The sequence below is a fragment of the Myxocyprinus asiaticus genome, chromosome 50 (genome assembly GCF_019703515.2).
Source record: "Myxocyprinus asiaticus isolate MX2 ecotype Aquarium Trade chromosome 50, UBuf_Myxa_2, whole genome shotgun sequence".
NCBI lineage: Eukaryota > Metazoa > Chordata > Actinopteri > Cypriniformes > Catostomidae > Myxocyprinus > Myxocyprinus asiaticus.
In genome coordinates this window covers 16,446,563-16,473,715 of record NC_059393.1, presented here as the reverse complement: position 1 = coordinate 16,473,715, position 27,153 = coordinate 16,446,563, and the positions used below count along the sequence as shown (strand labels likewise).

At 37.4% G+C, this 27,153-nt stretch overlaps 3 protein-coding genes across 10 annotated transcripts in view; 2 read left to right on the top strand and 1 right to left on the bottom strand.

Moving 5' to 3' along the window:
* The window catches only part of LOC127438973 (rab GTPase-activating protein 1-like), a 136,450-nt gene extending 127,164 nt beyond the window's left edge, over positions 1–9,286 (top strand). For 6 of the 8 annotated variants that reach the window (XM_051694928.1, XM_051694927.1, XM_051694929.1 and 3 more), the window contains 6 exons: positions 2,618–2,728; positions 2,836–2,940; positions 5,421–5,504; positions 5,710–5,781; positions 5,863–6,060; positions 7,938–9,286. In XM_051694928.1, coding sequence (XP_051550888.1) covers positions 2,618–2,728; positions 2,836–2,940; positions 5,421–5,504; positions 5,710–5,781; positions 5,863–6,060; positions 7,938–8,072 — 705 coding nt within the window. In that variant the 3' untranslated portion in view covers positions 8,073–9,286. Of the gene's footprint in view, positions 1–2,617; positions 2,729–2,835; positions 2,941–5,420; positions 5,505–5,709; positions 5,782–5,862; positions 6,061–7,937 lie in introns of those variants that run through there. The other 2 variants (XR_007896828.1, XR_007896829.1) reach the window with 1 other exon arrangement.
* A 931-nt stretch (positions 9,287–10,217) lies between these two features.
* Positions 10,218–13,205, bottom strand: LOC127438981 (interferon-induced protein 44-like). Its single transcript, XM_051694952.1, has 8 exons — positions 13,055–13,205; positions 12,116–12,642; positions 11,928–11,982; positions 11,647–11,842; positions 11,375–11,527; positions 11,106–11,274; positions 10,845–10,945; positions 10,218–10,770 (listed from the first exon to the last, which is right to left on the bottom strand). The coding sequence occupies exons 2-8, from the start codon at positions 12,624–12,626 to the stop codon at positions 10,585–10,587; spliced, it is 1,371 nt and encodes a 456-aa protein (XP_051550912.1). The 5' UTR covers positions 12,627–12,642; positions 13,055–13,205; the 3' UTR covers positions 10,218–10,584.
* Positions 13,206–18,821: 5,616 nt separating this feature from the next.
* LOC127438993 (ras-related protein Rab-11B-like) lies at positions 18,822–26,942 on the top strand. Its single transcript, XM_051694965.1, has 5 exons — positions 18,822–18,980; positions 23,401–23,596; positions 24,005–24,198; positions 24,281–24,361; positions 25,555–26,942. The coding sequence occupies exons 1-5, from the start codon at positions 18,941–18,943 to the stop codon at positions 25,698–25,700; spliced, it is 657 nt and encodes a 218-aa protein (XP_051550925.1). The 5' UTR covers positions 18,822–18,940; the 3' UTR covers positions 25,701–26,942.
* Positions 26,943–27,153: the final 211 nt, after the last annotated feature.

Here is a 27,153-nt window from a genome sequence, read left to right as displayed (position 1 = left end):
CCTCAGGCTTTTCCATGTTACATCAACCAGCAACTGCTATGCACAACCACAGAGTCTAAACTAACAAGCAATGTTTGTGTGTATAGGAGAGTGTGTTTGAAAATGAAAGTCAGATGACTGCTTTTCCTCTTCCTGATAAGGAAATGTGTGTATCATGTGAGAACACTTTGAGGGGAGACTCCCTGTTACAAAGCAGGCTCTCTAATAAGACAATGCAGAAGTCACTGCGTTATCATTTAGTTTTAATCATCAAGACATGACTTGCAAAAATGTACCCTAGATCAGCCTTTAGTCTCTAAGCACCTTTACAGATGACCTCTCTTACTCTTAGAAATTGAACTTTAGGGGGAGGGTCCACGGAGCCTGATTAGTTTTCTGAAATAGCTTTGTATTCCCTCACTATAAGGTTTGCATCCCCTCGCAATAAGTTTCACGTTCTCTTGCAGTTGTTTACGTTCCCTCACAGAGTGTTGTGTTCCCTCACAAAAAGTTTAGCATTCCCTCGCATTGTTTTGCATTCCCTCGCAATAAGTTTTGCGTTTCCTTGCAATTGTTTGCGTTCCCTCACAAAGTGTTGCGTTCCCTTGCAACAAGTTCCCTCGCAACAAGTTTTGCCTTCCCTCGCAACAAGTTTTGCCTTCACTCACAAGTCTTGCCTTCCCTCGCAACAAGTTTTGCGTTCCCTTGCAGCAAGTTTTGCGTTCCCTCGTAACAAGTTTTGCGTTTCCTTGCAATTGTTTGCGTTCCCTCACAAAGTGTTGCGTTCCCTCACAAAGTGTTGCGTTCCCTCGCAACAAGTTTTTTGATCCCTTGCAACAAGTTTTGCCTTCACTCACAAGTTTCGCCTTCTCCTCGCAACAAGTTTTGCGTTCCCTCACAACAAGTTTTGCGTTCCCTTGCAACAAGTTTCCTCGCAACAAGTTTTGCGTTCCCTCGTAACAAGTTTTGCGATTCCCTCGCAACAAGTTTTGCGTTCCCTCGTAACAAGTTTTGCGTTCCCTCGTAACAAGTTTTGCGATTCCCTCGCAACAAGTTTTGCGTTCCCTCACAACAAGTTTTGCGTTCCCTCACAACAAGTTTTGCGTTCCCTCACAAGTTTTACCTTCTCTCGCAACAAGTTTTGCGTTCCCTCGTAACAAGTTTTGCGATTCCCTCACAACAAGTTTTGCGTTCCCTCACAACAAGTTTTGCGTTCCCTCACAAGTTTTACCTTCTCTCGCAACAAGTTTTGCGTTCCCTCGTAACAAGTTTTGCGATTCCCTCGCAACAAGTTTTGCGTTCCCTCGTAACAAGTTTTGCGATTCCCTCACAACAAGTTTTGCGTTCCCTCACAAGTTTTACCTTCTCTCGCAACAAGTTTTGCATTCCCTCGCAAACAAGTTTTGCATTCCCTCGCTATAGCTTTATCCATCCCTTATGAAAATTATCCATGGTTTTTATTAACTATTAACTATATTATTTGTAGTATAACCATACTAACAACAAAAGAAATTACAACAGTCATGTTTACTGCAGTTTTACTACAGTGAAACCATGGTTAATTTTCATAAGGGCATGCTTTATTTTGTGGAAACCATGGGTTTTAAAAACCATAGTACATGGTACCACAAATTAAACATTGAGTAACTATAGTAAAACTGTAGTAACAATAATTATATATTTTTTATTACCATAGTTTTTGTTTTCCTGTATTCTTATTACTATGGTTTTACAACAAATATCACGGTTATAATATGGTTTACTGTAGTAAAAATGTTGTGGTTGTGCTGTTACTACAATATAGTTGAACTATAGTATGGTTACTGTAGTAAAACCATGCAAATTATGTTGTTGTTATGGTTTTACTAATAGTTTTTGTGAGGGATGAAGACATTGCGAGGGAACACAAAACTATTGCAGAAAATAAATTCTCTCACTGTCCTCTAAGGGGCTCTGTAAATATCTGTTGAATTCAAACATGGTAAAATGTGTTAAACTGAGGTGAAAGTAATACAATCTTATTGGTAGCTAAAAGAATAATTGGATAAGCCAAATTAAGTAATAAACAATCACGCAAGGGTCAGGTGATGAACTGTATTTTTTGAATGTCAGGCGTCCCAGTTCTGCATATTTCTTTAGTTGTATGGTGTGTAGCCTACTACATTTTTAGTTGCTTTTCTGCAGTGTGACCAAGTACACACAAGTTTGAAGTTACTGTACATTAGACATCAAAAATGTTATAATCGGCTGTGTTTGTTGCATTGCACAGTTTTTGCTTTCAGTGTGGATAGAAAAATTGTTAGGACACTGTAAGTGATGGCAAAAATAAAAATCAAAACAAAACATGTCATGGGCAAATTTTTTAATCATAATTTTTATGTGCCATAATTTTTATATGCCATTGTGTTGTATTTATGTATTGTAGAATGGTTAGGCTTGCACAATCGTGTACTTTCCTAGACATTTCTATGTTTACATGCAAGCGCTTAAGAGATTTTAGTCTGTAGCTTGTGTAAAGCCATTTGGGCAAGCTTTGCAGCCGTTCTGTCAGCATTTTGTCAGTCTCTGTTAATCTGTATGACTCCCATGCTTCCACAAATCCGTAAAATAACAAATGATTGCAAATGTGTCTCTGCAGAGAGAAAACCGGCGACTGCAGGAGGCCAGCATGCGTCTGGAACAGGAGAACGATGATCTTGCTCATGAACTAGTAACCAGCAAGATAGCACTGAGGAATGATCTGGACCAGGTATTTACCTTCCTTAAATTCACATGAGGTATTTGAAACACTTTACATGTAGCTTCTGTTTTGAGATTGTGTGATAACACAATAAATAATAAATGTTGTGTTCGTAGGCAGAGGACAAAGCTGACGTTTTGAACAAAGAATTGCTCAACACCAAACAGCGTCTAGTAGAGACAGAGGAGGAGAAGAGAAGACAAGAGGAAGAGACAGCCCAGGTGCAATTAAAATTCGTATTACGTACTTATTCTTTTACACACTAGGTAAATAAAAATCATTAGTGGTAATTAAAAATAAATAAAAAATAAGTAGTAAACTTTGGCACATACAAGGGAAAGTTCACACAAACTCGTTTTTGCATGTGTCTGCACTGTTTTTGTTTTTCTATATGAACGTGCTAGACGGAGTCTTTGACCGTTGCGCCACGTCTCACTGTTTTTCAGCACAAAAACTGCACTTTTTTTTTCATGTTATGTCATTTTAAAACAACTTTAAAAATGTCTAGAGACACCTGCGTTCTAATCTATATGTTGTACTACGTATTGCTTTTTTAGCGCAAGAATGCATACAGTGTAAACGGCCCCTAACTTGTGCTTCGGACATGAACAATAGCTCAAATCGTGCGGCTTGTTGAAGAGAGATAATTGCATACTTTGTAAGCAATCAGGCTTACGATTTCTGCTTGGCAGATGATAAAACTGGCGAAAAATGATCTCTTTCATTGAAGCAGCACCCTGAGCCATATTTTGGGACCAGGGTCTGTAGTACAAAAACATCCCAACTTTAGAATCTTTTCTTTATAGCAACCAGGGTTTGAAATGAACTTTTTGGCTCATCGGCCACTGTGGCTAGTAGTTTTCCAAGTCACTAGCCACTCAGTATTTTCACTACCCAAAATCCCCCATCTCGCAAAAAGTGATAAAGGTAACTGGAGACTGTAACTGCATATTTAAACAAGAATGATGTGAGTTCAGAGGACACAGGCCTAATGGTTTAAGTAACCTATAAAATACCCAAAGGCAAACGCCAGTTAGAACCGGATGAAAATGTGTCAATAATTTTTCCTTAGTTTATGGAAGTTTTAACCCCTTCAGTATGTACTTGCCTATAAAAGATTACCATTGTTCTACCATTGTTTAACAGTGGCATTTGTAATGACAAGGCCATTAGGTAAGACCATGTGTGGCTTCACATTACTGTGGTTAGGGTAATGCTCATAGTCTTTTCTAAAAATAAACTTTAGTGTTTGTAATGAAAGAGCTAATAGCCTAAACACATTTAGAAACCTTTAACTACAACTTTCACAGTTGAAGCCTAGTAAAAATAAAGTCTAATTGATTCACCCTAATAGATTTAATATGAATCTATACAAGTTACCAATTAGTGTTACTGCATTAAAAATATATATTTAAGAAAGGACGATGATGCGTATTATAAAAACCGATGATGCTTGTCTCCTCTTAACCTCGTCAGTGCTGTTTATGATGTATGTGCTGTCTAGCAGTTAGAGAGGTTTAACTTCCTCCATAAAGCGCTTTATACTAGAATGTTCTCTGTAGAATTCAAATGGGTTACATAAGTTTTGTGTGTTTCTCTGGCTGCCGCAATATCGAGTGAAGCGCGACTCTATCACGCAAGTTTCACTCTGCGCTGTTCAAGAGCTCTGCCGATCTTATTTCTGGAGCACGCTGATGTGCGCTGCAGCGCTTCATGCGAAAGCAAGCTTTATTAGCCCCGCACAGATGCGAGTGTGAATTATGAGAGGCATGAATATAATTACATGCAGCAGCAGCTCAAAATCGTCTGACATTCACAGAATTTCCAATGCAGGAAAAACCCTGAAAAAACATCAGCCGCCAAAGTGGCTAGTAAGAGTGACAGAGTTACCTGCCACGGCCGAATTTTACCCACAGTTGGTGGGTGTTAATTTCAAACCCTGATAGCAACCATGACGATTTCAGAATCCTTGAACTTGTTGGATCTTGAGACTTAGGCCACGTATACACTAATACATTTTTGTATGAAAACGCATTCATTTCGCTATGTTTACACCTCTCATCCACATTAGAACGGCATTTTCCTCTACTGAAAGGTTTTGAAAACGCTCTCCATTACCACATACTTTGGAAAACAGTGACGTTAGCAAACAGAAAACTGAGTTTTCAAATGAAAACGGATTACTATGGAATGTGGCCTTGGGGGTCTTTCATACCGAACACTTTATTGCGCTTAAAAGCTGGAATAGAACAAATAATGCTGATCTGAACACAGGTGTCTCGAGACCCATTTAATAGTTGACATTCTTTTGAACCTAACACAGCGTCTAAAAATGCATTCTTGTGCGAGAAGCTGAAAAAACTGCAGAACACGGCGCAACGGTCAAAAATGTCCATCTTGCGCATGCTTGAAATGAAAAACAATTGAAAAACAGCTCATATTGATAGAAAAACACATTTGGTGTGAATGGCCCCTTGTCATAGGATGTTTCTGTGGTATGGCCCCTAGAATTTCATAGAGACTTAGCAACACACCGGCACTCACATTTACTTCTTAAAATGTAAAAATCTACTTACCTTCTGTTATTATTTCAGACTATTTAGCCATTGTCTCCAAATTTCCAAAGGATTTTATGTCAGAATCACACAAATTCTAAATCAGACACTACTGATGTACTGACACTTGAATATTTGCTTTTCAGTTGAAGGAAGTTTTCAGAAGAGAGTTGGAGAAAGCCGAGTTAGAGATAAAGAAGACCACAGCCATCATAGCCGAATATAAACAGGTATACCTGAGTATCTCATACAAATATCTAAAAAATTTTGGGCTAGAAAACCCATTATCCACTAAATTCACCCCACATGTTCACCTCGGGGCAAATACATCATGACATCCCTCTTCAGTATTTGTGATTCCACTTGAAGCCATAATCTTGACTGTAGACAGAGTAATGAGCCTGGCTCTGATAACGGGTCTTCCGCTTGTATTAGATATGTTCGCAGTTAAGTACCAGGCTGGAAAAGCAGCAGGCATCTACAAAAGAGGAATTGGATATAATCAAGGTGGGGAAAATTGTCTTTGAATACTAATGCATTGGATTATATAAGAGTATATGATGATATCAATTTATAATGTTCTCCCAGGCTAAAGTGATGGCATGTGAGCGCTGTAGGGATGTGTTCAGTAAAGATGGACCCCTGCAGATCCCAGCTGTGACTCAAGACAACCGGGACTCCGACGTGGATGAAGAGAAGGACTCGCTCAAGGCACAGCTGAGAGAGCTTGAACTGGAGTTGGCCCAAACCAAACTCCAACTGGTGGAGGCCAAGTGCAAGATCCAGGTGAGGCTTCGCAGCACCAGACCGTATAAGACATGATAGCAGTTAAGATTTCAAATTGCTCTGAAGGGACAGTGAGACAGAATTGTTAATTTTTAGCTTTAAACTGTTGGCATAAAATCAAAAACATTTTACCTTAATGCTTATGATGTCGACCATGTTTTTGTGATGTGACATTAGTGCTGGCTAAATCTGAGATCAATGAAACCATAATAGACTGGCATGCTACAAAGTGGTAGCTCATACAGATAATGCCACAGACATTTTTGTGAAAGGTTTTGAAGCAAACTCTAAAGAAATTAGAAAACGGTTAGTGCTCAGAACTATTTCACATAACTCTGTGAACACAGTAGAATACACAGTTGTCTTAAATGTCATGCAAATGCTTTAGTCTGAATAAAAGAATTTTTATTGAACTTACAGACCTAGATCATGCGATTGTAGCTTGGCTTAATTAAGCATGTACAGTATATACATTACGGATGTCAATAGGGCTCAGAAACTAAATTAAATTTTTTTGCTGAAATATTAACATCATTTTAATTATATTTGAATTTTAAAGACATTATTGAAGTTGTCTCATACATCCTCAAAAGGGCACAATGAATCAATATAAACCAATCAGCACAGTGTTGCAGAGATTTTTCATTGCAAAGAGCATATCTGGGTGTTAACAAAATGTGCGTAAAATGATAAAGTCAAAAGATTTAACCAGTTGAGTTCATATTTCAGATATTAGGTAAAAAAGGAAAGCGAGAAAAGAAAAGCTTTAATAGACGGTTCTATGTTAACTTGGTGTTGCACAGTAGTCTATACTCGTGCCATAGTACTACCACAGACTCAAGCTTTATAATACCGGCAGAACCACAGTGTTTTCCATTAAATACAATTACATGTACGTACCTAATGCTTATACAGACGTATGTCTTTGACTGTTGCGCTGCATCTTGCTGTGCCAATTTTAAAGGAAATTTTAAAAAACATCTTGAGACACCTGCGTTTTCCCCAAGAATGTGGTCGGTCTGAACAGCCCGTAAGTCATCGTCAGTGCTTGGCACACATCCAAAATTCAAATCCTCATTTTAGCATTTTGTTGTGAATTTTATTTTAATTGATGAATATTCAGATTTTAATTTGACAGCCTTAATATACATTAATCGGACAACAACTGGCCTTAGTGCTGTGCACATGCAACGAAAGACCATGGTGTTGTGTTGGAGTGGTGGTGGCGTAGTGGACTAAAGCACATAACTGGTAATCAGAAGGCTGCCGGTTCGATCCTCACAGCCACCACTATTGTGTCCTTGAGCAAGGCACTTAACTCCAGGTTGCTCTGAGGGGATTGTCCCTGTAATAAGTGCACTGTAAGTCGCTTTGGATAAAAGCATCTGCCAAATGCATAAATGTAAATGATGTAAATGTTTTAAGGCGTACTGATAAAAACCTGTGTGCCCTGACTAACAAAAGATGCAGCTAGCAATTTAGTAAATTTTGTAATTTGTAACTATTAGTAACTCTTCATAACTCACTGATTGTTATTAGGTTATGACAATACACACATTCAAAATCAATGTTCTAAAGACACAGTCTGTATCTTACATTTACATCTATGCATTTGGCAGACGTTTGAAAGGCTAGAGCACTCGATTGTGCTCGGGATGTAATGGCACACGGAAAAAGCATACAAAGTATTTTCGAAATGTTCCCTGGGAATCGAATATATGACCTCGGCATTGCTAGCGAAATGCTCTACCCGTTAAACGACACAAACTGTATCTTACCAAACAGTATTGTTAACCAACAAAAGTTCTATATTTTAATTTGATGTTTACAGCAATGTTACAGTTACTTACATTTTATTTGTTCATGTTGTGTACCAGGAGCTGGAGCATCAGAAGGGAGTTTTGATGACTGAGGTCCAAGCTGCCAAAAACTCTTGGTTTAGTAAAACACTGGGCTCCCTCAAGAGTTCAACCAGTAACCAGTCACCCTCCTCACCCAAAGAGGGCCAGTAGGACTCATCCAGGGCTTAACCAATGAAGTAGCAGGGCATAAACTTTCCAATAGGCCAATCTGAGCAGAAAACAACCTCTAATGAACACTACTAGCAACACAACACGACAATGCAGTATTCCCTCAAGATATTCCCTCATGAAGTTACTTGTGCATGGATCGTAAACAAACAACTCCATCTAAGCTGCAAGACCGTTAGTTAGACTCAATAAAGCTAGCTTATGTAGCTAGTTACTTATAATGCTTCTAATTATTACTGGTCGTTTGGATTCTGGATCTTCATCATCATCATTGATTGCATTTGTATCTGAGTTCCTTAGGCAGTTTGGCCGCCTAGTGGATAAAGAAAGTACTACAGTTATTATTAAAGATACTAAAAAAAAAAAATTGGTTTTGGCACACAAGTACATAAGAAATGGCCTTTAGACCACAAGTTCAAGGGGAAAAGGCTATGTTTGTTGTCTTTTGGTTGTTTTCTCAGAGGGGATACTGCATTATGCTACAAGTAAATATAAATAGCTAAGCTTTTATTGTTGTTTTTTTATATAGAAATAATAAATGTAATTGTTTTGTCATATAAATGTGTATAACTAACTGTTGATTTTTATTTTAATCTTGTACAGTTCTGAAAGAGAAGTGCACCATTATTTTTTAAAATTTTTGAATATGAATGTTTATATATGTCAGATACTTAAAAGCACAGAATCAAAAATTGACCATGAATCCATCCTTCCTCACTTTTCCATTGCCATGGACTGTTTTATGGATCTGTCCAGCTGTGCAACTCATAGTAACCAGGGTTAGTATGGAATTTTGCTGCTGATAGCTTGATGTTGCAGTGGCCACTCAACATTGACCTGCCAAGTCTTAATTTTATAAACCAACATTTAATAGGTAAACTGGCCTATAGGCTAATGACAGATGCCATGCCGAAATCACGAACATATCAAGACGTAAAGGGATAGTTCGCCCAAAAATTTCACAGTGACTTCAAAGCCATATTCAGTCAAAGTGTAAGACAATTTAATTTCTTCTCTTGATATTTGTCAAAATGTCCATATTAATGTCTCTCACTGGTTCTCCTATAAGTGTAGTATATTTCACTAAGCGTAGTGAAATAATTTAAAATCTGCATGGCTTTTATACATAAGTCATCCATATTGTGAACATACCTTATTTACAATGATGTTAAAAAAAAATAAATAAATAAATCTTGTCTCCTATTTTGCCATTTTTGAGGCTGAGATTTAAAGATGCCAAACTAATTATACAAATTAAGAAAGGAAATGTCAGTTTAATATTAACTAATAATTATTAATTTTACAAGCATGCATGTGGTTAATTGGGGCTAACTTTAGTACTGAAGGTACGTATATCCATCTGTTGTATTGCTGGTTTTATTTCAGTTCTTTTGATTTTCGAAATGGATGCATTAAATTGATGGAAAAGACGACAAACATGAGCCGAGGCTGTGTCTTGGCTGTGCTTTGGGACAAAACATGTACATTTTCAGTGAGCGTGTTTACATGCACGTTCTTTCACCGATTATGCTTAATTGACCGACAACGTGTACAGTCAAGTAAATGCATTAAACGGCGTTCCTCTATCTGTGTAAGGTGATTAGCGGCTTAAGAATAAACCAATCAACACGGGTAAATTTTTGCCCATCACCCTGCTTTTGTGTCACATGTAAACATCTTTCTCAGCGTTCTTACCATTTATCCAATGTACGCAAGTGTTGTGCACATGCCTTTTTACAGTTTGACGTCAGAAACAGAGAATAAATCGATTATCTCAAATCCCATTTAAATGCAGTTTTCTTGCTTTGTCTGATTTTTTTAATAGGAAGATTTTTGGGAGTTATCAGCATATTGCTATGCATGTAAACTGGCTCACTGATCAAAAGCATCACAAAAATGTATCAGTATGCTAATAACTTTTAAATGATTTAGTTAAAAGTTATGCCCCTGTTATGTTTATATATTTTGGGTCATAAAGAGTCAAAGATAAATATTGGCATTTTTTATGATATTGACAACTTTTGGGGCAGTGCATAAGATGATCTTTACACTTGCACTTTATCTTGGCAATGGTTTTGCTTATTGAAATGAAACTTGGTGTATGACCTTAAGACAACGCCCTGAGGGTCTCTTTCACGTTTCATTATGTTTATTAATGTGTATGCAAATATGCAGCACTCAGGACACTATAGTAATGGTACAATGGTGTACAGTAAAAATAACATTCAATAGCAATCATTACATTGTACATAATTATTAACATTATGACTTTTGTTGCAGTTCTGATGCAAAAAACTTTTTTCCTAAATGGACTTTCTCATTAGCTCTTAAATCATGCTTATTCTTGCATGGATATTGTATAAACTATGATATAGCCAAAACAGAACAATATTCTGATTTAAGATACCATATTTTGCAGATCTAGAAGAAAGCTTACCCAGCTATATCCCCAGTTTTAACCTATGACCCATAACGCATAAAAACAAAAAGCACTTTATATGGAGTTTCTTTCCATGGGACTGACATCATCCAAATAGTCATCAGCAAAGTTGAGCATCTGCTGTAAAGCAGTGAGAAGCAGAACATCACAGCTGAAGTTCAGCTCCAACTCCTGGCTGTAGTTCTTCACTGGTAACACACAAGAGAGAGGAACACCCAACCGAGAGCTCACCTCCTGCACCTGCAGAGTCAACACAAATATATCAGTCCATCTGTGGCACTTTGAGAACTAGTGTTCATGTAATCATGTCTCACCTTTTTCTTGATGTAGGAACTGACATAAATGTTTTGTAGGTCTTTCTCCACAAGGGGACACACCTCATCTACTTTTGTCATCAAGACAAACTGGGGAATACCTAGAAAACATTTACATGTGCTGTCACAATGAACATTTGGTATGCATCATGATTTATGCAACATACTGTATGCAACATACTATCTGTATTAGTTTTAGGCACTAGATTACTATTTATCTCTGATATAATGGTGATGTAAAAATGTTGTTGCTTCACTTACCCATTGAGTTCACTTTTCTGCGTATGGCAGCAAGTTTTTCCTCCAGCTTGCTGGACATGAGGGAGATTTTGGTCCCGTCTATCACGTACACCACACAGTGGATCTTTTCTTGTAAAGATGCAGATATGGGGGCTTTTTGCACAGATTGATATGGTGTCACAGGGTTGAACTAAGTAAAGAGGATTTAGAGTGAAACAGACCATTAACCTTATCTTCACTTCATGAAATTGACTTCTAAGATAACTGTACCATCTCTATGCTCAACTTACTTTATAACGGTCTTGGATGTGACCTTGAAGAATGCTGCTGATGTCTTCGATATCCAGTCCTGCTCCTGATTGCTCCTCTAATCCCATGGTGTCACATAACACAAAGGACAATGGCTTTCCCTCACGACCATCTTTCACTGGATATGTGCGAAACTATTGAAAGAAAGAGATCGTCAGAAACAACTCTTGACATTGTAGGGCCAAGGTAATGAACGAAGTCAAAATGATAGAAAACACTTTTTTAGGAGACACTAATGCTGTTGGTTTTTTACCTGTGTGGTCAGACTAGTGCTTGAAGATCCTGACATGGCTTTGCCAGTCATGCGACCCATGAAGATGGAGTTAATGGAGTTGAAGAAACTGGACTTTCCAGCACCTACAGGACCGATCATGAGGATTCGAACACGGCTCACAGAGGTCATCAGGGGTTTATGTTTCTTGATCAATTCCATAAGCTTTCCTCTTTGTCTACAAAAGATATCATACCTTTATTATTGCATATTACTGAATGAAATCAGCAATTGAAAAATAACAAAACTGAGTGGAAACATACTGAGTTGTCCACAGAATATTCCTCCATGGCTTCTCCTCAGCTCTGACCTTAGGGACTGTCAAAAAAACTTACTGTTAGAATATTATGGCCAATATACACTTTGTTTATCTAAAAAGAGCAATATCATATAATATATTTTAATATTATTTACTATACATGCATGTAAAAATAACTGATGACTGACTTACTCTGCTCCACTTTGTACAATTCACATTCAATCAGCGCATTGTCGTTCCCATATAATGATGCCGAATTGTACCCAAATGCATTACCCCCGGATCTTTTAGCATGGTACATATTCACTCTTTGATCATGCACATAAGGTTGGTTGTTATAACAAAAGTACAATTGTTGACCAAAGTTGGGCACTCCGGAGTCATCAAGACGTGCATTATGTCCACTGTTAACTTTGAAGGTGACAGGTGCTCCATCTTGAATGCTGAACAGGAATGCATTCTCATCAGTAATATAACCACCAGTTTGAGCATAATCTACACTAGTGTATCCCCCAAAGATGTAGCCTGAATAGTTGTAGGCTACAAGCAAGGTGGGACCCTGATGGTCACATTGCTGGTGGAAGGCAGAAGCATTATATCCATGGAAAGAAGCCTTGTAGAGAAGAGTCAGTTTCACATTCCCCAGCAGGGCACAGAGCTGTTTTCTTTGCTCCTTGGTTAAATTAGAAGTGAGAGGAGCCATGCTGAGCTCTCCAAGCCTTTAGAAAAAGGACAAGAAAAATAGATAAATACAACAAAATGCAAATATAAATTCGAGCTCATTTACGTATGCATCATCATTTATATGTGTACATTTATACCGTTACTAGATAAGATTTTAGTAAATCGGTCGATTCAAATATGTGCATTAGACACAGTTTTGGTAGACTGCAGTTATGAGTACAGATCCGTTCTGTTTAACCGGAATCGAAACTGAAACCAGTGCAAGAACATTTAAAGCACGGGCTGTTGTTTCATCACTGTTATTCAAAACAACAGATATGTTTGTTAAAAGATAAAAAGCAACTTTTTGAGAAGCAACTTCCACGTTTGAAACTGAGAGCATAGAATAACATTGTGCATGTAAGTTCATAGTCAAGATATAATATTTATATCGACAGTGTATCATACCTTTCGAAGTATAATTTCTCTATGTAGAAAACACTAAAACGCGTATTCCTCTAACAGGAATATTCCAGTCTGACCGATACCACAGAGTTACCAACTATTTCTCATGCGTAAGTGGCCGAAGACTCGCTGAAACGTCAATAAAATTAGCGAAATCACGTGATGACGTCACTTACTACGCATGACGTTAAATTTACATATGTAAATAAATTGGCGTGAAGAGCTTTGGCAATTCTTTAAAGGCGTAGAACCATGTTTTGTTTCTGTTTTTTAAATTTAACTAATGATTTAACAGTTAGTATTTTACTACTAATCATTTAGCTATCACTAACTGAACTTGTCAAACATTCAGACAGTGGGGGATTTCTATGTATTTATTTTGTTTTGTAATTAAACTGCATTATTGAACAATGTCAAAGTCCAAAACTATCCTAGCAATAAGCAACCAGGGGTGTATTCCAGAAAGCAGGTTATGCGACATACTTGGGTAAGTTTACAGATAAGTTAACAGATAACCTCAGCTTTTGGTTCCAAAAACGGAGGTAACTTTCAGGGTATTGACTCCATAGTGAAAAAGGCCCAGCAGAGGTTGTACATCCTTTGCCAGTTGAGGAAGTTCAACCTGCCACAGGCGCTGCTGATACAGTTCTACTCAACAGTCATTGAGTCTGTCCTCTGCACTTCTATAACTGTCTGGTTTGGTTCAGCTACGAAATTGGATATCAGAAGACTACAAAGGACAGTTCGGACTGCTGAGAGGATTATTGGTTACCCCCTGGCCCCTCTTCAAGAACTATACACTTCCAGAGTGAGGAAAAAGGCTGGAAAAATCACTCTGGACCCCACTCACCCTGCCCACTACCTTTTTGAACTGTTGACTTCTGGCCGACGCTTCAGAGCTCTGAGCACCAGAACCGTCAGGCACAGGAACAGTTTTTTCCCTCAGGCTATCCATCTCATGAACAGTTAAAACTGCCCCTTGAGCAATAACTAAGTGCAATACACAGTTTAGTCTTTATATTATCCAACACATCCAACCTCTTCTGCCATTATATTCCCTTGCACTGTATATAACAGATTTGTATTTAGATTTGCACTACATATGTGTATATGTGTATGTATGTATGTATGTATGTATGTATGTGTGTGTGTGTGTGTATATATATATATATATATAGTCTATTGTGTATTCTATATATACTTTATTTTCTTTTCAATATTTATTTTGTATTCAATTTTTTATTATTTTTTAAAAGTCTTGTTGCTGTTTGTATTGTTGTGTACTGGAAGCTCCTGTCATCAAGACAAATTCCTTGTATGTGTGTAAGCATACTTGGCAATAAAGCTCATAAAGATTCTGATGTTAGTAGCCATAGCAACTTAGCTGCTCTGGAGTAGGTTATGTTCCAGAGTTAGTTTATTTCAGGTAGATGTTAGTATGTTTCAGAGGCTGTCAGCGCACGCGTGCCCTTTTAACAGCGGCACAGTGGGCGAGAAAGTTCAGATTACGCACAATATTTTACTTTTAAAGCAATATTACGGTAAACTGCAATCTTTACCTCACAAATCTTCTTTACTCTGGCATTTCCAGTCTCACACTGCAGATTTGCATTCAAAAGTGAACAAACTGTGTACATTGTGCTTTAAGTTTTAATGGGAAGGTTGTAATATTTAATAAATCTATTAATAATAATACAAATAATACTGTAATATTTTTTAACGCAGAACACACTGGAAAGTCCCCCACATGCTTCACTGTGAAGACAGGGCTTTATGTATTTATATTTAGCCCTTCTAATAAATCATTTTTAATTCTATAAATTTCATAGAATATAATTATTATAGCAACCACATTCTATTTACAGTTCCTTCAGTCAATGAATATAAATGTTATTTATAAAATGACATTCCATAGTATCAGTATGTAGGTAATGTCTGCCAATTAAAAGCTTAAGCAATTAATCACTCGTTATTCTTCTTCACAAACTAGATAATATGTGATAATTTCACAGACCACAGATTAGAGATTTTATTTCTTATCGCTCTAATTCATCACATATAAATGCACACATTTAATGTAAAAAGACTTGTACATTACTCTATTATCTGAAAATATAAATGAGACATGCTGTCATTTAGAGTCACCCACAGTGACCTCATTTAGCTGGTGGTCAGGTGATTCAATGAATAGATGTATCTTTCTGATGCTCAGCCTCCTCTACTCCATCAGAAGCTATACATGGTCCATCTCTAAATTACATTTTTGTTCTGCCTTTCAATAAGAACCTTTTACAGCTTCCTATTAACAAGGAAGAGATGAGTTACTTTTCCCTAATGCTGAGATCATGAACATCAGTAATGTATAGTCAGACACATGATCTTCAATTAAAACAACATAATTTCAAAGTTGGTGAAGGACCCTACTGTACATGACAACACAACATGACAAGTTTTAATGTCACATCAAATGAGAAAAGAACACAATGGACATGTAACTCCTATCACTGTCCACCTCTGTTACAGCAGATTCCTTTTTTTTTTTCATATCTGTTGTGTGATGCAGAACCATCAGTGTTTATTACTTGTGCCAGTGTTATTGTGTCAAAATGACTGTTGACAGTGACACCTCATCTGTTCATATCACTTATCTCTACACTTTATTATAGATCAGGGGCTTCATTTCCTTTCTCTCGTGCTGCTAGATCATTTCTCAATGCTCTTCTATCACTGCAGGCTGACTTTTCTTTTCTAAACGGAAAGCATGCACGTGAACAGAGGTTGAGAGACCGTCGAAACAAATACCAACAACATGTAAGCTTGTCAGTCAATCGATTTATAGAACATCCTTATGCACATAAATCCAACTGCTGATAGCATGCAGGTCAGTCATATTACTTGAAACACAGGGGAAATACCGAGAAAAATTCATGAGATGTCATTCACCATAGAGCTGATGTTTTTTATGTCGCCAGATGTGGAAGAATGTTGCTAAAGCAGACTACAAAAGTTGCTAAATTTGTCGCTAGATGGCTCTTTTACTCGCAAATGGGGTCAAAATGTCGCTATATCTAAAATAATAATATATCTGTACACAAATGTATATAAAACACATGAATGAACGTTTCCCGCTGAAAGTTATTTGGTGCACGAGAGGTCTTAATAAATAAATAATAATAAACCACAAATGGACCATGTTTTTGGAGTATTTTTCTGCTTACGGTTGTCTACTATCCAATATTAGGGAGTAACTAGTTACATGTAATGGCATTACATAATGTAATTACAAAATAAATGTAACTGTAATCTGTTACAGTTACTGAGAAAAAATGTGTAATTAAATTACAGTTACTTATGAAAATGTTAACGATTACAAAGGGGGTTACATCTGAATATTTTCTGTAAAAAGTTAGGATATGTTGAATAATATTAATTTGTTGCTTTGCCTGTTTTTGATGTGCACGTTGCCTCCTGCCATCTATAGGCCGTTTAGTAAAGCGATGCTATTCTGATGCTTTTGATTGGTTCTCTTGTTTGAATTTACAGCGCATCACGTCTGCCAATTACATCAATCCACATTGCCACTGAAAGCTTTAGGCTACAACCTGTCTGAGAGTTGCCACCATGGCGAGTGATAAAAATGCTGGAAATTTAAAAATCATTTCATCCAGAAATCAGAAAAGGGCGCAAATATATGTTTGAAATGTTTGAAAATGATTAACAGTTGAAAACATTCGTTAGAAATTTAGAAAAGTAATCAAAAAGTAATCAAATGTAATCAGTTACATTACTTTAATAAAGTAATTGAAATAGTTACACTACTTATTACATTTTAAATAGAGTAACTTGTAATCTGTAACCTATTACATTTCCAAAGTAACCTTACCAACATTGCTACTATCTTATGTATGAGGACGAATGTAAACTGCGGAAGAGAAGTATCTGTTATAAAAGGGCTATAGCGCTTGCCTGAGCGTTTGAACATGTAATATGTTCTGATCGACAACCTTGCTTTAAAATGTATTCCGAGGACACGTCATCCAGGGTCACGTGATCATAAACGGTCAAATCACTTCCTCGAAGTGACCATCGCATGTACCCTTCACTAACGGCCTTGTGGAAGGGCCCTTCGTGGAGGGATTGAGTTGCTCACTTTCATTTGGAACACCCCTTCGTGTGGTGTCCCCTTCCCACAGCGCCCTTCAAGGGCGCAAAAACGCTGTTTGGAATTCACCCTACGTGTGCGTGCGTGCGTGTGCGAAGAACCACATTCCTGTGATGGATGATGTGTGTGCAGGAATATCAGAAGACCTATCTTGTGTTTTTGTGCACTCTATGTCTAAGTTATTGCTGTTTTGCCTTTAAGGTTTTTTTAATTTTTTTTATTATAAATAAAAAATGTTCCTGTTTCTGGCTGTTCTGGTGCTCAGTGCTCTGTAGCACCGGCCAGAGGGCAACAGTTCGAAGAGGAAGTGTACTGGGTGAATGGGGTCAAGAGTGATTTTACCAGCCCTTTTCATCACTAGGGATGTGTACAGTTCTAGCAGGGTGGGTAGGGGAGCGCCAATAATCCTCTCAGCAGAACAAACTATCATTTGAAGTCTTCTGATGTCTCATGGAGACACCATATGACCTGAAAATACGCCTTTTCATAAAAATGTTAAAAAGTAGATTTAAAAAAAAAAAAATTCACAGTCTTGAGGAGGGTCCAATGGGACCTTCTCTGTTTTATGTTTTTGTTTGTTTGTTTGTTTGTTTGTTTTTGGCACATGAAAACAAAACGGCTACCTCCATGTTAGTTGACATGGCTTGATGACTTTGATTTGGTGGACAAACGATTATCCAAATATGAATCATATTTTAAAATAAAACTATGTCAATGTATATTTTCAAAAGAAATAATAATAATAATAATTTGTTCGAATCCAGGGCGTGCTAAGTGACTCCGCACGAGTGTCAGGCTTCCTAAGCAACCAATTGGCCTGGTTGCTAGGGTGGGTAAAGTCACGTTGGTTAAACTCCTCGTGTTCGCTATAATGTGGTTCTCGCTCTCGGTGGGGCGCGTGGTGAGTTGTGCGTGGATGCCGCGGAGAATAGCGTGAGCCTCCACACGCGCTATGTCTCCACGGGAACTTGCTCAACAAGCCACGTGATAAGATGCGCGGATTGATGGTCTCAGATGCGGAGGCAACCCGGATTGAGGCGAGTCACTATGCCACCACGAGGACTTAGAGAGCGCATTGGGAATTGGGCATTCCAAATTGGGGAGAAAAGGGGAGAAAATCCAAAATAATAATAATAATAATAATAATAATAATAAAGTTTATTCTGCACTACTCATGCCAACATTTTTATTTTTTATTCTTTATCTGTCTAAACCCCAAATGACATTGTTAGCTTTTAAGCCCCAGAAAAAAATATAAATAATGGCTACCTCCATGTTAGTTGACATGGCTTGATGACTGATTTGGTGGACAAAAGTTTTTCCAAATATGCATCATATTTTAAAATAAAACTGAATATATATATATATATATATATATATATATATATATATATATATATATATATATATATATATATATATATAATTTAATAGATCTGGACAAAAAAAAAAGTCATTGACTCAAATGATGTTGAAACTCACTTTTTGTTTATTCCCGTTTTCGATCATTGTCCCTCTTCACCCATCGCTTTCTCCAAGGTTCCAGATCAAAGGCGATGATTCGTCGGTTCGTCGTTCCGTTCGAATGAATCGGATTTTAATTGGTGGAGATGCGCGTGCGCGTGCACACCCATCCAGTCTCGAGGCCGAGCGAGTTTCCTTCCTGCCGGTGGGAATCAAGAGAGATCCGTCGGCTAACAACAACATTTTAGTGCGGTAAACCAACAATGGGGACCCGTGACGATGAATACGATTATTTATTTAAAGGTCAGTGACTATATTTTTAAATGAAAGAATAATTGTGAATTGTTTTCCTTCATTATCAACCAAAACTTAAAGTGGCCTGATCACTATAGCTATCAAGTTTAGCTGGAATGTTAGTGTACTTTCGATTATTCAACAGTTTTAAAGCATTTCAATACATATAAATAGATTCGATAGTTCGATAGTGTTTACGAGATGGTTTAATTTAGCTAGCATGGTGTTAGCTAAGCAGCTAGCTGCCAAACTGTGCACTAAGCTAAAGTGAACTAAATAAAGTAGCTGTTTTTATTGTTTCAGTTTGCACCTAGAGAAGTAAACACAATAGGTTTAATTTACCCCAGTGAGGTTTGCAAATACACCTTTAATGTCATCAAAAACTTCGCTAGTCGTTTAGTAATGTGTGTTGCTTAATACTGTGTGCTTGGGCCATAGGAAACGTTTTGTCGTTACTGGCACAAGAAACGTTTCTTTATATTTAAACGGGCAGAATTTAGGAATTAACTTGCATCTGTTAGCGATTTTTTTTGTGGCAAGGCCTCATTTACAACCCGTAATCTGGGTAAATCATTAAACTGACGGAAGAACCCTGTAATGAAATGTTTGATGACATCATAAACAAGTTGATGATGACATCATAGACAATTTGATAATGACGTCACGTAATAAGTGTTTGGCACATCACACATCTGTTACATGGTAGTGGGTAAAAAGCACTTCCTTCTCCAATACAATACATTTGTGACGTGTTTTTCCTTCCTCATTTTTGTTTATGTTTGCTTTTCAAATTAGGCTATATTAATTTGTTTCAATTGCACCTTCGAAAAGTTGATTATTTTGTAAATAGATTCAATCTATGGTAGGCACAAACTACCGGTAAATCGGGACTGTTGTTTATGCAGTCACTTGAGTGATTGAGACAGAACAAAATGACTAAGCAGCCAAATTAAATTGTTGTTACTTGACATTTTACATGTAGATGACTCCTATTTAAAGGTTTCAATGCATGTTAAGCTCAATCGACAGCATTTGTGGCATAATATTGATTACCACAAAAATTTACTTTGACTTGCCCTTCGTTTAAAAAACAAAACAAAAAGCAAACATTGAGGTTACAGTAAGGCCCTTACCATGGAAGTGAATGGGGCCAATCGGTAAACTTTAAAATAATCACTGTTTTAAAAGTATAGCTACAAGACATAAACAATATGTGTGTTAACATCATTTTAGTGTGATAAAATCACTAACTAACCTTTTCTGTGTAAAGTTATAGCCAATTTTACAACTTTGTTGCTATGATGATGTGATGTCAACAAACGACTAGTCTAACAATTATTAGAACGATTATTCAACTATTCGTGCAATTATTGCAACGATTAATCATTAGCTCTTAACCAATTATTCAGCTTGTGCCCTGAGATAAAAGGTTGTATTAAATGTGCTTACTAACAATAAAGAGGACAAAATCATCTTTTAAAAAATACCTCTAAATGACATTCACTGAATTAAAGGGAAAAAATACTTTTTAAGTTTAATTTAGTAAAGAAATTCACTGCAAAAAATCCTGTTGTTATCAAGTGTTTTTGTCTTGTTTTCCGTTTAAAATTGTCTAAAAATCCTTTAGATGTACAAGATACATTTACTTGAGAAGCAGCATATAAGATATTTAGACTTGCTTTTAGAGAATGGATCTTCAATATAAGTGTATTTTGTATATAAGTGTATTTTTTCACTTGGTTATACTAAGACAAAATATGCTTGTATTCAAGATCCATTCTCTAAGAGCAAGTCTAAATATCTTATATGCTCCTCCTCAGGTGAATGCATCTTTTTTTTTTTAAAGGATTTTTAGAATTTTTTTTTATTTTGGGATTTTTCCCCTTTTTCTCCCAATTTGGAATGCCCAATTCCCAATGCGCTCTAAGTCCTCGTGGTCGCATAGTGATTCGCCTCAGTCCGGGTGGCGGAGGATGAATCCCAGTTGCCTCCGCGTCTGAGACAGTCAACCCGTGCATCTTATCACGTGGCTTGTTGAGCGCGTTGCCACGGAGACATAGCGCGTGTGGAGGCTTCACGCCATCCACCGCGGCAACCACGCTCAATTCACCACGCGCCCCACCGAGAACAAACCACATTATAGCGACCACGAGGAGGTTACCCCATGTGACTCTACCCTCCCTAGCAACCGGGCCAATTTGGTTGCTTACGAGACCTGGCTGGAGTCACTCAGCACACCCTGGGATTCGAACTAGCGAACTCCAGGGGTGGTAGCCAGCGTATTTTACCACTGAGCTACCCAGGCCCCCGGATTTTTAGATATTTTAAGATATTTGTATTTTAATTTTATATTCAACATTCTCAGATAACAATTTTTTCTTCTGCAGTATAGCTGTTAGAGAAAATGTACTTTTAGATATTTTTTTTTGAAAACAAGCCAAAACAAATCAAAAACGTATTTTGTTGACGTTTATAATGGGACGAAGACTACCCTCTCTCACCTTTCTGTTCAATCTTTAACTCACAAAAAACAAACTCTCTCTTATTAATAAAGCTGTGTATTGCCAATTTTCTTCACGATAAGAAATGCACAATGGCACATATATTATGATTCCATAAGTCGCGAGTCATCATGTTATAATCTAGCTGCATTAAGCGTGCACGCTCGAGATGAGCATCAGACGGGTGCAGTTTCAATCTCTCCCCCTTAGATCGGGACACTTCACGCAACTCATAGAAGAGGCGCTGACCGCACAGAGAAATGACCGTTTCGCAGTTTGATGTTATTTACATGATCTGCTTCTGTATTATTTGAACATTAATAAAGCTATAACTCATTAAATATAACTGCATTTAAGATGTAATGCCGGGGTGTTTACTTTAATGAGCTCCGGCTCCACTTATTCCACAACGAGAGTGCTTCTGTATGTACTCATTTGGTATTTTTGTATAATTCCCTCATACTTTGCGATCTACATAACTTGAAGCTGTTTGGAAAGTTTGGAGTGCATCTGGACTGTGAGCTGTGTAATTCTTCCTCTCCTCAGCCAGGCGCGAACTGCAGTGCTGCACTCGCACTATCAATAGGGTTTAATGTGATCTCATGTTACGTTAAATTAGATCAAATGACTGTTCGACAATGAAAATGTTTGTCAACAATTTTTTATTGTTGACGTTGTCGATAACGTCGACTAATCCTTTCAGCCCTACCCGGAATAGTCCTTTAAACCTAGGTAGGTTTAAATCAATTTGTTTCCATAGAGATACTGTATAAGTCGTCTTCATCCTTACAACGGTATCCTGATGTTACACCAAACTTAAACAGTGTTTGTTTTTTGTTTTTTTTGTTTTTTTACACCATTTCACCATGGGTGAGAAAACCACAAATTGCTGGCCTTTTACTGGTGTGCCACATTGGTTCTCACAATTTCTTGTCTTGACCAGTGTGTTTACAGGCTCCCTTTAGTTCCCCAATTGATCTTAAACCATTTTGTCAATTGCTTCAGGTTTCATCATGAGAAAATGGTGACCGCGTTGGAATGGACGCAGTTTGAGTTTGTTGATATTTTCTATGTATTTCTGGTTCTTAATACAATTTGAATAGTTGTAGGCTATATTTGTGGTGTTTTCTGAGTTTGTTTAACTGATGGATCAGGGGCAAATGACAGCGGAAGTGTGTGTATGTGTGTCTTTGTAGATTGTCTTTCTACTTTATCTCTGGTCCCATGTAGAAGCATCCAGGCTACTGGCTAATCTAGTGTGTTTCAGCTTTGCAAACGATAACAATGTACATGCTTTGGGTGCAAACTTTGGTCAGTGGTTTACTTTTAAAGAAATGTTTTGGGTTCAACACGATTTAAGCTCAATGGACAGCATTTGTGACATGTTGATTGCTGCAAAAAATCATTTTTTGTTCTTCGTTTTACAGAAAACAAAGAAGCAAAAATCGAGTCACTCTGAGGCACTAACAATGGAAGGGAATTGGGCCAGTCCATAAACATTAAAATACTCACTGTTTCAAAAGTATAGCCACAAGACATAAACACTAAGCATGTAAACATGATTTTAATGTGATAAAAATGGTTGCTAACCTTTTCCGTGCAAAGTTATAGTCTATCCACTATTGTCAGCTTTGTTGCCATGACTGTGTAGCCCACCGGTAAGTGATTTTATCGCATTAAAATCATGTTAATATGTGTTATGTTTATGTTTTGTGGATATTCATTTGAAACCGTGTGTATTTTAACGTTTGAGAACTGGCCTCATTCACTTCCATTGTAAGTGCCTTACTGAAACAGCAATTTTCTTTTTTTATAAACAAGGGACGAGTCTTTGGTAATCAACTTTATGCATCAGATGCTGTTGATTGAGCTTAACTTGTACTGAACTCCAAAACTGCCTAACATTTCCTTATTTATCTTGTTTCTAGTGGTACTCATTGGAGACTCTGGTGTAGGGAAGAGTAATCTGTTGTCCCGTTTCACTCGGAATGAGTTCAACCTGGAGAGCAAGAGCACCATTGGTGTGGAATTCGCTACCCGCAGCATCCAAGTGGACAACAAGACTATTAAGGCTCAGATCTGGGATACAGCAGGACAAGAACGCTACAGAGCCATCACATCAGCGTGAGTACATCAGTATTACATGTTAATTTCTTATCCAAAAATTCAATAATTGAGTGAGCGAATGTAAAACCTGATTGCTTTTGTCAGTATAATATTGGGGTGTAAATTGTACATCCATTTTCATTTGTGTATTTTAGTGGTCGACCCATATGGGTTTTTCAATTGAGCAAAACAATCTGGTAACTGAAGAAAAAAATCCTTTTCATTTTCTCAGTCTTGTATTTTCAACTTTTTGTCTGATTTTTCAAATACCTTTTTGCTTCAAATCAATGTTTGTAATGTTGGTGGGTTGGTTTCGTCCATGGCTTAGAACTCCCTTATGAAGGATTTTTTTTTAAACCCTATGAAAAATACTTCTGGGCCCAAGAAGGCTGAATTTGTATTTTGTTTGTTTTATCTCCTTTAAAGGTACTACCGGGGTGCAGTTGGAGCTCTTCTCGTCTATGACATTGCAAAGCATCTGACGTATGAAAATGTTGAGCGCTGGCTGAAAGAGCTGCGGGATCATGCGGATAATAACATCGTCATCATGCTGGTGGGCAACAAGAGCGATCTGAGGCACCTCAGGGCTGTTCCAACCGATGAGGCCAGAGCTTTTGCAGGTGAGCGTCTCCACTTGAATGTTTTTTTAAGCAAAAAATGAAAGTTAAGATATTAAAGTGTCTCTTATCTTATTTCATCCAGAGAAGAACAATCTCTCTTTCATCGAAACATCAGCTTTGGACTCAACAAATGTGGAGGAGGCATTCAAAAACATACTTACAGGTTGGCGCTGATTGTTTTAGTCACCAATTGACTCTTAAAGCTAAAGTATACTTCGGATGTCCACGTGGCATTATGTCTTGTGTGCGTTTGATGAAAATTTCGTCATCGGCACATTATACACAGACTATATTTATTGAGCAGAGACATTTTTTTTTCGTAAGTAACTTAAAAGTAATTAGTAATATGATAACTTATTTTTAGTGAAGTCATTTGTAGAGGATTACTAACTGCCCCAACGCTGAACAGCATGTGGAAAAATGCAGCATACCTTAAAGGAATAGTTCACCCAAAAATGACAATTCTTTCATCATTTACCCCCCCCCCCCCCCCCATGCCATCCCAGATGTGTATGATTTTTTTATTTCTGCAGAACACAAATTAAGATTGTTTCGTTGGTCCATACAATGCAAGTGAATTGGTGCCAAAATTTTTAACCTCCAAATTCCACATAAGAGCAACATGAAAGTACACCAGACGACTCTGGTCGTTAAATCCGTATCTTTAGAAGCGATATGATAGGTGTGGGTAAGAAATGGATCTATTTCTTACCCACATCTATCATATTGTGTCTGAATACACGGATTTAACCACTGGAGTCATATGGATTACTTTTGTGCTCCCTTTGTCGATTTTGGAGCTTCAAATTTTGGCACCCATCCACTTGCATTTTGAGGACCTACAGAGCTGAAATATTCTTCTAAAAATCTTCTTTATGTTCTGCAGAAGAAAGAAAGTCATACACATCTGGGATGCCAGGAGAGTGAGTAAATCATGAGGGAATTGTCATTTTTGGGTGAACTATCCCTATAAGATTCAAATATATACTGATATATATATATTATGTATATATAATGTATATATACATACACACACAGTTGTGCTCAAAAGTTTTCATACCATGGCAGAAATTGTGAAATTTTGGCATTGATTTTGAAAATATGACTGATCATGCATCAGACAGTTTTTTTTTTTTTTTGCATGATCAGTCATATTTTCAAAATCAATGCCAAAATTTCACAATTTCTGCCAGGGTATGCAAATGTTTGAGCACAACTCTCTCTCTCTCTCTCTCTCTCTCTCGACAACCTTAATATGCATTTGTTTTTGGGCAAATGCATGAAGATTTGTTCCATGTTCCAAGTGAATAAAACAAATGTCCATTATCTCTGTGTAACATGATCCTTTTATTCCAGAAATCTATCGGATTGTATCACAGAAGCAGATCGCTGACAGGTCCATGCACGACGAGTCTCCGGGCAACAACGTAGTGGACATCAGCATGCCGCCCACTACCGATGGGTTTAAGGGCAACAAATTTCAGTGCTGTCAGAATCTGTGACACCCCCCCCACCCTTGGGCTATCTCTTGTGTTCCCCTCTATTTATCTCGGCTTTGCCCCTGTGTGTTGTTCTACAGCTTTATCCTCATTGTGAATACCATGCTAATTCTAGACGTAGAAGCTTGAATTTCTATGTAACATTCCTTTTACCTTTTTTTTCCGGGGGGTGTTCTTGTTAGTTTGTCTTCTTTTTTTCTTTCTTTACTATTACCCACTGTCTGAATTCATGTTTGCACAGCAAAATGTTTTTCATCGAAAGTGATTATTTGGGCGCTGATCGTGTGATCCGCTCCTGTGGAAAAGGGATGGTGAAGGATCAGTGTGTCCTCGGCTTCCAGCCGCTCTGATGGTTATTCTCTGGGATCCACACTAAACGCCTGCTGTCTGTTGACCCAGATCCCAGAGGGGACCTCTGACTTGGGCTTGAAAGTGCAAGTTCTTCAGAAAATGCCAGTTGGCAAGTTCATCATGTCTGGATCGTACAGGGCTGCTGTGATCTTTATTTCAAATTGGAGTAGTTCAACCAAAAATGCAAATGATTTTGAAAATGTTCCTTTTTGGGTGAAGTATACCTTGAAACATTTCAGGCTTCACACCCTTGGGCCTATTCTGCAATATTTAACTGCAGGTTTGAGGGTGTGAAGTTGCGCAAGTTGATCAATGCATTCTGTTTGCCATATCGAAATAGTAGTTATGAGAATGCATCTATTAAGAATTTCATTAAAAGAATTCACAGATTACTCAAAGAACAGTTATATATAAATTATTCATTGTATTGCTGAGGTGTTATAGCTCTTCAGTGGGAAAATGCAATGATTCATAGTGTTTTAGGTGGTCATTTCTCTCACTGGTCTGTGAATAAAGTCACTAAATATTGGATTATTTGACTGTAAGTGATACAGATTGTTTGGAAATGCCTTATGTTTTCCCATACTGTGATTAAGATGCATTTTTCAAGTGTGGTTACGTGACATTTACACATCCATGAAGTCACAACAGCTGTTTTGCCTTTTATCAGGTTACATCAAAATGGAAAATAAACCAAATTACTGTCACAATTGAAATGCTGAGGCATTTTATCTTTACTTTTAACGTTATGCAACATTTTGTATGTCTGAAAATACACCAACAATAAGTGTCATGTGCTTCGTGGTTGGCATGACTCATGGGATGTATTTGGTTGCCATGTCACATGTTCTTTAAAGGGAAATACTGTGTTAAATAAAATTATTACAATTATTACACGTACAGTATATTTTTGAAGTTAAACATTGTACTGTTACCACAGAAAATAATTTTGAATCAGTAAGTAAAAACTAATTTGCACTTATAATGCAAGTCAATGGAGCAACCACTTACCCCATAGACTTGCATTAGAAGTGCCGACCTCAACACAATTTAAATTATGAAACTAATTTGAACGTATTATTTTATGCGACAATAAGCAACATGC

Coding starts and splice junctions, on each gene's coding strand:
- LOC127438981 (XM_051694952.1), bottom strand. CDS start 12,626: ATGGCTCCTCTCACTTCTAATTTAACCAAGGAGCAAAGAAAACAGCTC. Junction 11,528..11,646: donor GCACTAGTCTGACCACACAG/GTAAAAAACCAA, acceptor TTCTTTCAATAG/TTTCGCACATATCCAGTGAA. Junction 10,946..11,105: donor CAGAAAAGTGAACTCAATGG/GTAAGTGAAGCA, acceptor AATGTTTTCTAG/GTATTCCCCAGTTTGTCTTG.
- LOC127438993 (XM_051694965.1), top strand. CDS start 18,941: ATGGGGACCCGTGACGATGAATACGATTATTTATTTAAAG. Junction 24,199..24,280: donor TGAGGCCAGAGCTTTTGCAG/GTGAGCGTCTCC, acceptor TATTTCATCCAG/AGAAGAACAATCTCTCTTTC. Junction 24,362..25,554: donor ATTCAAAAACATACTTACAG/GTTGGCGCTGAT, acceptor CTTTTATTCCAG/AAATCTATCGGATTGTATCA.